The sequence below is a fragment of the Acipenser ruthenus genome, chromosome 39 (assembly GCF_902713425.1).
Source record: "Acipenser ruthenus chromosome 39, fAciRut3.2 maternal haplotype, whole genome shotgun sequence".
NCBI lineage: Eukaryota > Metazoa > Chordata > Actinopteri > Acipenseriformes > Acipenseridae > Acipenser > Acipenser ruthenus.
This window is the reverse complement of record NC_081227.1, coordinates 6,872,637-6,885,136: the sequence shown is the minus strand read 5'-3', so window position 1 is coordinate 6,885,136 and position 12,500 is coordinate 6,872,637. Positions and strand designations below refer to the sequence as shown.

Sequence of the window (12,500 nt, the reverse complement as noted above, 5' to 3'; positions counted from 1 at the left end):
AGAGTGTCAGGCGGGTGGGTGCTGGTCTCTAACTCTGTGATTCGGTACAGAGTCATGTTTATTATAAAAAGAAACACAAAAAACATATAAACTGTCTCCGATTAGTCATTCACTACCAGGAAAAAAAAAACGAAACTCTCACCAGCTGGTATACAAGGTTATTTTCAGAGCTTAACAAGTACTAACATGAAGCTTTAGCCCTTTTGCGCCACAGCCCTCGAAACCAGCCCGGCAGCATTCAGACAAACAGGCATCCATAGAAACAGCTCCTGGGTGTGGCATCGCTACTGGCAGACATACAGTCGTTTATGAGGATTATTATTATTATTATTGTTATTATTGAAATTAGCAGAGATGTGAGGGGAAGAGGCTTCATCAAAGCATTTCAATGCATTCATTATGAGTTCCTCCGTCGCGATCTGTATCGTATTGCATAAAAAGCTACATGCAGCCTCAATCAATTAGTTTACAACAGCAGATTCAGGAGAAAATTAACACTGAATCCACACTTGAGACAGAGTGGGAGGAGGAGAGAGGGAGAGAGGAGGGGAGTGAGAGAAGGAGAAGAAGCAGGAGAGAAGAGGGGGAGAGGGAGAGAGCGAGAGAGGAGGGGGGTGAGAGAAGGAGAGAGTGAGAGAGGAGGGGAGTGAGAGAAGGAGAGGAAGGGGAGAGGAGGAGAGTGAGAGAAGGAGAGGAAGGAGAGAGAAGATGGGGAGAGGGAGAGGGAGAGGGAGAGGGATGGAGGAGGGGAGTGAGAGAAGGAGAGGAAGGGGGAGAGAAGAGGGGGAGAAGGAGAGGGAGAGGGAGAAAGTGAGAGAGGAGGGTAGTGAGAGAAGGAGAGGAAGGGGAGAGAAGAGGGGGAGAAGGAGGGGGAGAGGGAGGAGGGGGGTGAGAGAAGGAGAGAGGGAGAGAGGAGGGGAGTGAGAGAAGGAGAGGAAGGGGAGAGAAGAGGGGGAGAGGGAGAGGGAGGAGAAGAGAGAGGTAGAGGGAGGGGGAGAGAAGGGAGAGGGAGGGAGAGAAAGGGAGAGAAGGATGGAGAGAGTGAGGGAAGGGGAGAAGGCGGTAGAGAGAGAGGAAGACTCTGTTCAAGACCGCTGGCCTCTGGGAGCCAGTTTGCTGTAGGCTCCATCGTCACGCTCGCGCAGCGGCTGAAAAGAGAAACACGAAGCAGAGATGATATTCAGAGCTGAGAGCTCAATTCAATTCAATAAAAAAATACATGCTTTAGGAAACTACAAATTCATGCGATAAACTGTCATTTCGATTCACTGTCAGTGGTGTGTTAGTAGAATAAATGGTGGTGTAACGGTAAACAGTGAAAAGAGAAACACAGTCAGAGTTAAACTCACCTCATACACCATGTTGTTGCCATCGTTCATTAGGAGGTTCTGTCTGTCGGAAGCTGGAAGGAGATTCAAAGATAACGTGTGATAAAGCTGCAGTTTTCACCCAGGTGAGCTGCTCTAATCAGCAGCCTGCAGTAACTGCAGTTTACATGCACAGAGATGGATGGGCTGCAGTGAATTACAAGGTTATAACTGCATTGAGGGGCTCTGGTGAAGAGCACAGACCAGATACGGATTCCACGACTGTGAAGGTCTCTATTGAAGGAGGTTTTCTTTGCTGTCCTCGTCTCCGATGGATGATTCTCCACCTTCTAGCGTGGGAATTTCAAAATGGGCCAACATTTTCAGTGCTTGGAATTTTTTTTAATAAAAAACTTTCAGAGAATTACCAAAAAAAATTAGTAGGAAAGTCGTTAACAAGGTGACGTGTCATCACATGATTTAATTAAGACTCTTTAGTAAGGGCTGAGATGCAATTACTGTAATTATCCATATATTACACTTCAGTACGTACAGGATTAACACAGAGATGTCCTTGTGACAGAGATCGAATGATTCTTGGTGTTCAATCTCCCTCCCGACCTGCGAGGGCGCTGTGTAAAGGGAACAGAGTACTCTGGACTGGATGGCCCGACAATTCATTCCCAGGGTTAGGCGGAAGTAGGCCATCTAGAAAGGGGGCGGAGCTACAGTACACTAAATCATCGACCCGGAAGGGAAACGATGTGGCAGCCGCGGATTGGAGGAGAGGTTGCACTCGTTAACCAAGGGGTCGTGGTTGACGGTATTTAAGGGGACTCAGTTAAGTGATCTGTTCCTTTATAATGGTTAAAGGTAACTGGAAGGAGAATTGTGTTGTGAAGCGCGAGTGTTGGTTTGGTTCTGTCGTGTCTAAACAATTGCAATATTTTTTATTATTAGACGGCTGAACACTGTGAAAAAGAACGGGACTATTATTATTTCGGGGCCAACTCGCGGATTACAAACAGAGCAATAAACGCCGCTACTAAAGTTTGTCATCAGGCAATTGGATTTAAACATGAACCTCCATTGCACCTGGATTATCGTTGTCTGTCTGATTATTGATCACCTGCACCTGCACACTGGTCACCACTTTGCCACGCTCCTGTATTAATAACCCGCCCCGTGGAGCATGGAGGCAGGGCTGCGGTACCTTTATTGCTGATGTAGGCTCCACTCTTCTGCTGGGACGAGACGCAGTACACAGCCACCGCGATGAGAACCGTGGCGATCACGTCCCCAACCACGATCCCAGCCACCGTCCCCGCCTCCAGCTGGATGCAGTTATTACAGGCTGGGGACAAAGAGACCGGGACAGTGAGGGACAGGGTGGGGCCAGGGAGAGGGGGACTGTGAGGGACGGAGACAGAGAGGGACTGTGAGGGAGAGAGACAGAGAGAGGGGGACTGTGAGAGAGAGGGACAGAGAGAGAGGGACTGTGAGAGAGAGAGACAGAGAGAGAGGGACTGTGAGGGAGAGAGACAGAGAGAGAGGGACTGTGAGGGAGAGAGAGACAGAGAGAGAGGGACTGTGAGAGAGAGAGAGACAGAGAGAGGGGGACTGTGAGGGAGAGAGACAGAGAGAGGAGGACTGTGAGAGAGAGAGAGACAGAGAGAGGGGGACTGTGAGGGAGAGAGAGACAGAGAGAGGGGGACTGTGAGGGAGAGAGAGACAGAGAGAGGGGGACTGTGAGGGAGAGAGACAGAGAGAGGAGGACTGTGAGAGAGAGAGAGACAGAGAGAGGGGGACTGTGAGAGAGAGAGAGACAGAGAGAGGGGGACTGTGAGGGAGAGAGAGACAGAGAGAGGGGGACTGTGAGGGAGAGAGACAGAGAGAGAGGGACTGTGAGGGAGAGAGACAGAGAGAGAGGGACTGTGAGGGAGAGAGAGACAGAGAGAGGGGGACTGTGAGAGAGAGGGACAGAGAGAGGGGGACTGTGAGAGAGAGACAGAGAGAGAGGGACTGTGAGAGAGAGGGACAGAGAGAGGGGGACTGTGAGAGAGAGACAGAGAGAGAGGGACTGTGAGAGAGAGACAGAGAGAGAGGGACTGTGAGAGAGAGGGACAGAGAGAGGGGGACTGTGAGAGAGAGAGACAGAGAGAGAGGGACTGTGAGGAAGAGAGACAGAGAGAGGGGGACTGTGAGGGAGAGAGAGACAGAGAGAGGGGGGCTGTGAGAGAGAGAGACAGAGAGAGAGGGACTGTGAGGGAGAGAGACAGAGAGAGAGGGACTGTGAGGGAGAGAGACAGAGAGAGAGGGACTATGAGAGAGAGGGACAGAGAGAGGGGGACTGTGAGAGAGAGAGACAGAGAGAGAGGGACTGTGAGAGAGAGACAGAGAGAGAGGGACTGTGAGAGAGAGGGACAGAGAGAGGGGGACTGTGAGAGAGAGAGACAGAGAGAGAGGGACTGTGAGGAAGAGAGACAGAGAGAGGGGGACTGTGAGGGAGAGAGACAGAGAGAGAGGGACTGTGAGAGAGAGACAGAGAGAGAGGGACTGTGAGAGAGAGAGACAGAGAGAGAGGGACTGTGAGGGAGAGAGACAGAGAGAGGGGGACTGTGAGGGAGAGAGACAGAGAGAGGGGGACTGTGAGAGAGAGGGACAGAGAGAGGGGGACTGTGAGAGAGAGAGACAAAGAGAGAGGGACTGTGAGGGAGAGAGACAGAGAGAGAGGGACTATGAGAGAGAGGGACAGAGAGAGGGGGACTGTGAGAGAGAGAGACAGAGAGAGAGGGACTGTGAGAGAGAGACAGAGAGAGAGGGACTGTGAGAGAGAGGGACAGAGAGAGGGGGACTGTGAGAGAGAGGGACAGAGAGAGGGGGACTGTGAGAGAGAGAGACAAAGAGAGAGGGACTGTGAGGGAGAGAGACAGAGAGAGAGGGACTATGAGAGAGAGGGACAGAGAGAGGGGGACTGTGAGAGAGAGAGACAGAGAGAGAGGGACTGTGAGAGAGAGACAGAGAGAGAGGGACTGTGAGAGAGAGGGACAGAGAGAGGGGGACTGTGAGAGAGAGAGACAGAGAGAGAGGGACTGTGAGGAAGAGAGACAGAGAGAGGGGGACTGTGAGGGAGAGAGAGACAGAGAGAGGGGGGCTGTGAGAGAGAGAGACAGAGAGAGAGGGACTGTGAGGGAGAGAGACAGAGAGAGAGGGACTGTGAGGGAGAGGGACAGAGAGAGGGGGACTGAGAGAGAGAGACAGAGAGAGAGGGACTGTGAGAGAGAGGGACAGAGAGAGGGGGACTGTGAGAGAGAGAGACAGAGAGAGGGGGACTGTGAGAGAGGGGGACAGTGAGGAAGAGAGACAGAGAGAGGGGGACTGTGAGAGAGAGAGAGACAGAGAGAGGGGGACTGTGAGAGAGGGGGACAGTGAGGAAGAGAGACAGAGAGAGGGGGACTGTGAGAGAGGGGGACAGTGAGGAAGAGAGACAGAGAGAGGGGGACTGTAAGACCTGGAGAGGGAGTTTACTGAATTCAGAGAATCAGTCACAGCCAAACTAAACCAAGGAGAAAGTATAGAACAGCTAAAAGACGAAATCAATAAAATAAAAAATGAACATAAGGTAGTGGTGGCTGAACTGAAAGCACAAGCGAGTGAGCTGCAGTTAGAGAACGATCGTCTGAAGAGCGACATGAAGAAGGTCAGAGAGGAGCTCCAGAAGAAGGCACAGATCAGTGAGACAAGGAGCCTCCACAGAGAACTGCAGAGTCTGAAAGAAAAGCTGGCACAAACAGATATACGCAGCACGACAGCGCCAACCAGGAGTGAGAATCAGATTCAGCCTCAGATTGAAAAGGCAGAGACAGCATTGGCTGCTGTGGAGACACAAAAGGGAAAGTCGCAATCCCAACCCTCAGAAGGGGACATTCTCAACAGCTCTGTGAACTCCACACAACAGCAGAGAAGAAACACAACAACCAACACCAACACAGACATAGACAATGCAGAGCACGAGGCACCAACCCCATCCCCTGAAGAACAGACTCAACCTTCAAACCCCCAAACCAGCAACAAACACCCCCAGCCTGACGTGGTGATTCTCATAGACTCCAACGGGCGCTACCTTGACGAAAGGCGGCTGTTTCCGGGAAAGCGAATCACTAAAATCAGATGCCCCAATACAGAGAGAGCATTTCAGATTATAGCAAAGCCACAGTTTGTAGCCCCAAAATACATCATAATCCACACTGGGACAAATGATCTGCCGCAGCATTCAGAAGATCTGCCCAAATCACTGGAACAACTGGTCAAACTGGCCACACAGCGATTCCCTGCGGCCAAAATCATTCTCTCCACATTGCTGCTGAGAAAAGATGTGCCAGAGCACAGTATTGATGAGATTAACAGGAAGATCTCAAACAGCTGTGCTCGCCTCCCCAGTGTGCACGTAGCTCATCACCACGCCCTCCAGCACAGACACCTGTATGACGAAGTCCACCTCAACCAACAAGGGATGAAAATCTTTGCAAAAACCATCAAGGACGTCACCCTCGGCCGAGACCCAGCCAGGACCAGCAGAGAGCCAATGCTAGCCCGCCACACAAAGAGATACAGAGCGCTCAGAAGGAGAGGCTCCCAAGAACCCACACCGTCTGCACATGGATTCACCAGGAGCAGCACCCCCCCGGCCCCCCAGACCCCCCCACCTCCAATCCTCAGGAACAGTCCCAGCGCCGCCCCCAGATACCACCAGAAGAGCTACGCAGCAGCAGCAGCTTCAGGTCCAGCGGACTCAACGACATCTGAACTGAGTGACATCAAGCAACTCCTTCACATGATCTGCTCCAGATTACTGACAGCATAGTCTGCAACAAGGGTGAGCAATGGACTAGCTAATGTGTCTATAAGGTGTGTGTATGAGCATGTACAAGTGTGAATACATCAACTCCCAGTCATCTTCTGACGTTAACCTTTGAATATCAAGATCAGAAAACCTCTGGAGAGTATATATTTACACTTCTCAGAAAAAACAGTAGTAATAATAATAAAAACAAACAACAATAATAGAACTCTTTAGAACAGTTCATAAACAATTGTGTTCACAACTTATTTCACCATAAACAGTTCTATCAGTAGCAACGATCTCGTTCAAAATCAGCAGCTGGAATGTTCAGGGCTTGTGCTCTTCAGTGTTTGGAATGAAGAGTTCAGTCCCTGATTTTGTAAATAGTTTAAAAGACATGGATGTAATTATTCTTTGTGAAACATGGCTCAGTGCAGATGTGTCTAGTCAATGTCCCGTGGGGTATGGGGAGCTCAAAGTGCCCTCCCTAAAGAGTACGAAAATCAAGCATGGCAGAGAGTCAGGCGGCATAATTGTATGGTATAAAGGGGAAATTTCTCATTCCATCAGCCCGGTAAAAAGAGGAGTTTCACATTTATGGTTAAAGGTGAAAGGAAGCATTTTCCAAATGCAAAGAGATCTCTACCTGTGTGCGGCATACATCCCGCCTTCCGACTCCCCTTATTATAATGAGGAGGTTTCCACAATCTGGAGTCAGAGGTGCTGCACTTCCAGACACTGGGTAATGTGCTGCTCTGTGGAGACTTGAACTCCAGAACGGGCAGAGAAAATGATTTTATAACAATAGAGGGAAATAAGTACATCTTTGGAAATTCTCCTTTGTACCAAGACTCTATCACACTAAACAGAAACAGCTATGATAGTGTGGTCAATAAGAATGGGAAACAGCTGCTGCAGATGTGCAGAAGTGTAGGAATGTACATTGTAAATGGCCGGACTAGAGGAGACTCTCTAGGAAGGTTCACCTTCAGCTCTTCTCGGGGCTGCAGTGTGGTGGACTATTTCATCACTGACATGGACCCCCAGCTCATTAACAGCTTCATAGTCAGACCACAGTCCACCCTGTCAGACCACAGCCAGACAGTGCTGTATCTAAAAAGGTCAGCACAGCCCAACATTGGTGTAAACACACACACACATCTATACAAACTCCCACCCACCTATAAATGGAAACAAACCAGCCATTTACAATACCAGGAAATCATCAACAGTGACGAAATCAAACACATGTTAAACCATTTCTTACATAAAAGCTATCAGACTGATGCAAATGGAGTCAATCTGGCTGTGAGAGACTTCAGCAAAATATTACTAATAGCAGCAGACAAATCAGAAATAAGGAAAACAAACACAATTATTAAGATCCAGAAAACAAAACCTACAGAAAAATGGTTTGACAGGGAATGTAAAGCAATGAGGAACAAATTAAGAGAACTATCTAATCTGAAACATAGAGATCAACAAAATACAGAATTACGACTCAATTACTGTCAAACTTTAAAACACTACAAACACACACTTAAAAAGAAAAAACACGCCTACGTGAGCAAACAATTATTACAGCTTGAACAATCAATCGATAATAATTCTTTCTGGTCAAACTGGAAGAATCTGAACTCCAGTAACAGTAACAAGGAACTGGCAATCCTTAATGGAAATATTTGGAAAGAATATTTTGAAAAACTTTACAAACCAATCCCAAAAAATAATCTAACTCCAAATCAAAATGGATTACTTGATAAATTAGCAAACCTGGAAAGAATTATTAAAGATAATCAATCACCTCTAGATGCCCCAATCACCCTGCAGGAGGTGACAGACAAACTGAAGTCCCTCTCAGCCAGGAAAGCCTGTGGCCTCGACAGCATCAGCAATGAGATGTTAAAATACAGCAACAACCATCTGAAAGAGGCCCTGGTGAAACTGTTTAACATCATTCTGAGAACAGGCTGCTTCCCAGAGATCTGGAACAAAGGGCTCATCACACCAATTTATAAAAATGGAGACAGATTAGACCCGAATAATTATAGGGGTATCTGTGTAAACAGTAGCTTAGGGAAAGTATTCTGCAGTATTATTAACACCCGAATACTGAACTTTCTGACAGAACACAGCGTGCTGAGTAAAAGCCAGATAGGCTTCTTACCAAAGCACCGCCCTACAGACCACATTTACACCCTGCAGGCCATCATTAACAAGCACGTCAATCAGACCAGCAAAGGAAAAGTGTTTGCTTGTTTCATCGACTTTAAAAAAGCCTTTGACTCAATCTGGCACCCTGGTCTCTTCTTCAGACTCCTCCAAAGTGGCATAGGGGGCAAGGTGTATGATATTATTAAATCAATGTACTCAGGAAATAAAAGCAGTGTCAAAATTAAGAACAAAAGGACAGAGTTTTTCACACAGGGCAGGGGAGTGAGACAAGGGTGTAACCTGAGCCCAACTCTCTTTAACATCTATGTGGATGAGTTGGCTACAGTGCTGGAGCAGTCCTCTGTCCCAGGAGTAACTCTGGATGACAATCAGATTAAATGCTTGCTCTATGCTGACGATCTGGTTCTGTTATCTCCCACAGAGCATGGGCTGCAGCAGAGTTTGAACCTGCTGGAGCAGTATTGTGAAACATGGGCTTTAAACATAAACATGAACAAAACAAAAATTATGATTTTCCAAAAAAAAGCCAGGATTCAGGGAAATAAATACCAGTTCACCTTCACTGGCAAAACATTAGAGCACACAACAAATTACACCTACCTGGGACTAATGATCAGTGCATCAGGGAGCTTTAACCCAGCTGTCTGTGCACTGAGACAAAAAGCCAGCAGAGCCATTCATGCAATAAAGAAACGGCTGTATAACCTAAAACCATCAATCACCGTCTGGCTCAAACTCTTTGACCAAGTCATACAACCAATCCTTTTGTATGGCAGTGAAGTTTGGGGTCCCACTCTAAATTGTGAATATAGTAATTGGGACAAAAGTCCAACAGAAATCTTACATTTAGAATTCTGCAAAAACATCTTGCAGTTGCACAGAAATGCTCCAAGCAATGCTTGTAGAGCTGAGCTAGGACGTCTTCCCTTACTGCTCACTGTACAAAAGAGAGCTTTGAGGTACTGGAGCCACCTGAACCAAAGCAACCCCGACTCCTACCAGTTCAAGGCCCTAAAGAGCCAGGAGAGCTACCCAAATAAAAAGACCATCAACTACATGATGAAGAAGCTCTGTGAGGAGAACCAGATCAGCATCACAGAGCCTCAGAAGAGCTGCTCTAATCAGGCCCCAGTGAGATCTAAAATAACCACCACCCTGAAAAACAAATACCTGATACACTGGGAGAGCCAAGTAAAGTCACAGCATAAATTAGAGTGCTACCAGAGTTTAAACAGACCATACGCCCTGGCAGAATATCTGGTCAGAGTTAAAGACCAAAAACAAAAACAACTACTGACCAAATACAGATTGAGCGACCACACATTAGCAATCGAAAAGGGTCGACACAGAGCCACGTGGAGACCCAGAGAGAGGAGATTGTGTGAGCACTGTGAGTTAGACCACATAGAGACAGAGCTCCACTTCCTACTGCACTGCCCCAAATACAAGCTGCTCAGGGACACATTCTTACCCAAATTCACGAGTCACATCAGTGACTTCACCCACCTCACAGAAACTGAAAAACTACAAATATTTTTAGGAGAGGTGGGGATAACATGTGCACTAGCTGCTGAATATGTGACTGCCTGCCACAGTCTAAGAGAAACAAATTAACCTGCACTGAAAATTGTCTTTTCATTGTGTCTGTTTATACACTGTACCTGTCTGTTTGTAGGTTTATTTTGCTTTGGCAAAACTTGTTTATTCCTGGCATGCCAATAAAGCTTATTGAATTGAATTGAATTGAATTGAGAGAGAGAGAGATAGAGAGAGGGGGACTGTGAGAGAGGGGGACAGTGAGGAAGAGAGACAGAGAGAGGGGGACTGTGAGAGAGAGAGAGACAGAGAGAGGGGGACTGTGAGGGAGAGAGACAGAGAGAGAGAAAGAGACAGAGACAGGGAAACTGTGAGAGATGGCTTGAGGACAGAGACACATAAAGAAACAAAGAGATGGATGTGGGGAGGTTAAAGAGAATTTAGAAAGAAAAGAGCAGGGAATCAATTAGGCAGCTGCTGTTTTTGCATTTAAAAATAAAATATGATCTACTTACTGCGGAACTTGACATAAATCTGTTTTTTCTTGCCGTCTTTTTGACAGACATACTCCTTCGAGTTACTGTCTTCATTCTTCAGACTCAGCTCAGAGCTGCCGTCATTTTCCCAGTTTCCTGTTTTACATTGCAACGTGATGTCCTCTTCTCCTTCTGATTTCACTTCGATATCTGGAAAGTGAAAGACGTCAGCGTCACTCTGCACGAGTCAATGTCTCCAGCACGGTGTCCTCTTCACTGACACAGCACTCAGTTTGCTGAATGCTAAAGGATGTAATTTTGCTTATAAAGGAATACTTTTAAATAAGAGGCACGGATTCCTGTGAATTCAAATGGATTCGCTGCCTGTTACCCCGAAGAGCTTCCGCTTCAATTCGTTATGAATCGGTGGCTCTTGTTTAAGAATATCTTCAGAACTAGAAAGCTCAGACCAGCTGCAGGGGCTTTCCACCACTGTTTTAAAGGAAGGGCTGGTGTTTGTGCTCTAGTCCGTCGGCCGTGTGTCTTGCAGTTCACTGTTTTACTGCGTTGCTTTGCTCTGCGATTGTGAATGGCAGCGATGTGGTTGAAATGTTCATTAATTGAGGTCGTGTGGACAGTTGATACAATGATATCAGTAATGCTACATACCAGTCTTTGTATGTGTTTCTTTATGGAGCAGGAAACTACCAAGACTCAAAAAACCCGCTCAACTACATATACGAACCACGAGCGCAGATGGAGGTCTAATGACAGACACACACAGCATAGCTATTGACTGCTTATTAGCATGCAGCTAAACTGACTTGCATGTTAAATAAAGCCTTATCCAAAATGATAAGGCTCTTAGCATGTAGCACCAGAGGCACCCTTTGTGAAAAGGCACATTAAACAGCCATAGTTACACTGCAATGCACCAGTGCAATGTGTCCTCATCTCATCGTAGCACTGTGTGGTTCATTCACATCTCAAATAATGCAGCATCACAGTGTATCTGAGTGAGGAGAATGCACCTGCACACTGACGTGTGTCCTGTGATCTGAGTGAAAGGATCTAGAACACACTGTTAAAATATTAAAGAAAAATCAAAAATCATATTTGGGGAAAAAAAGTAGATATTTGAGTATATTACCACAGTGTTTTGTTTGTTTTCTCAAGCTTTGCCCATAGTTATACTATACATTTACCACAGCTTACCATGGTTTACCATACCTCACTGTGCTTTACAATGCTTCCCTATGCTTTACCACACCTCTCTGTGCTTACAATGCTTCCCTGTGCTTTACCATACCTCTCTGTGCTTTACAATGCTTCCCTATGCTTTACCAGACCTCTCTGTGCTTTACAATGCTTCCCTATGCTTTACCAGACCTCTCTGTGCTTTACAATGCTTCCCTATGCTACACCAGACCTCTCTGTGCTTTACAATGCTTCCCTATGCTTTACCAGATCTCTCTGTGCTTTACAATGCTTCCCTATGCTTTACCAGACCTCTCTGTGCTTTACAATGCTTCCCTATGCTTTACCAGACCTCTCTGTGCTTTACAATGCTTCCCTGTGCTTTACCAGACCTCTCTGTGCTTTACAATGCTTCCCTATGCTTTACCAGACCTCTCTGTGCTTTACAATGCTTCCCTATGCTTTACCAGACCTCTCTGTGCTTTACAATGCTTCCCTATGCTTTACCAGACCTCTCTGTGCTTTACAATGCTTCCCTATGCTTTACCAGACCTCTCTCTGCTTCATCTCACTAGAATCAAGAGTCTGACTGCACTGCAGCTGACAGAGCCACGGCAACACACACATTATTAACACACCCTTTTCAATTATTATTATTATTAGTAGTAGTAGTATTATTATTAGAATTATTACTACCTCGCCTTCATTTTTTATTCGTAATTTTGACATATGAAAATGGGAAACTAAAAGCCACATTCACAAAGTAAATTGCAAGTTTGATATTCATGAAACTGCTCCAGAATCCAATAGCAGCCACAGTTCAGTACATATAAAAACTGTGTTTTATTCATCAGAAATAACTCCCAACTTAGAGCTTAAAGGCTCCAGATAGGACCTGGTTTGTTACTGGTGATTCTGAATACATCTTACAGGTGTGTTTGCTATAAGTGTTAATATGATTAAAGT

At 46.5% G+C, this 12,500-nt stretch overlaps 1 protein-coding gene across 2 annotated transcripts in view; it reads right to left on the bottom strand.

Moving 5' to 3' along the window:
• LOC117962924 (T-cell surface glycoprotein CD3 delta chain-like) overlaps positions 1–12,500 on the bottom strand; it is a 13,845-nt gene that overhangs the window by 42 nt on the left and 1,303 nt on the right. The window contains exons 4-7 of one of the 2 annotated variants that reach the window (XM_059009748.1): positions 10,377–10,547; positions 2,521–2,661; positions 1,350–1,402; positions 1–1,148 (exon numbers count right to left, since the gene is read on the bottom strand). The exon at positions 1–1,148 is cut by the window's left edge and continues 42 nt beyond it. In XM_059009748.1, the coding sequence (XP_058865731.1) occupies positions 1,086–1,148; positions 1,350–1,402; positions 2,521–2,661; positions 10,377–10,547 (428 nt within the window). In that variant the 3' untranslated portion in view covers positions 1–1,085. The remainder of the gene's footprint in view (positions 1,149–1,349; positions 1,403–2,520; positions 2,662–10,376; positions 10,548–12,500) is intronic. The other variant, XM_059009749.1, reaches the window with a different exon arrangement.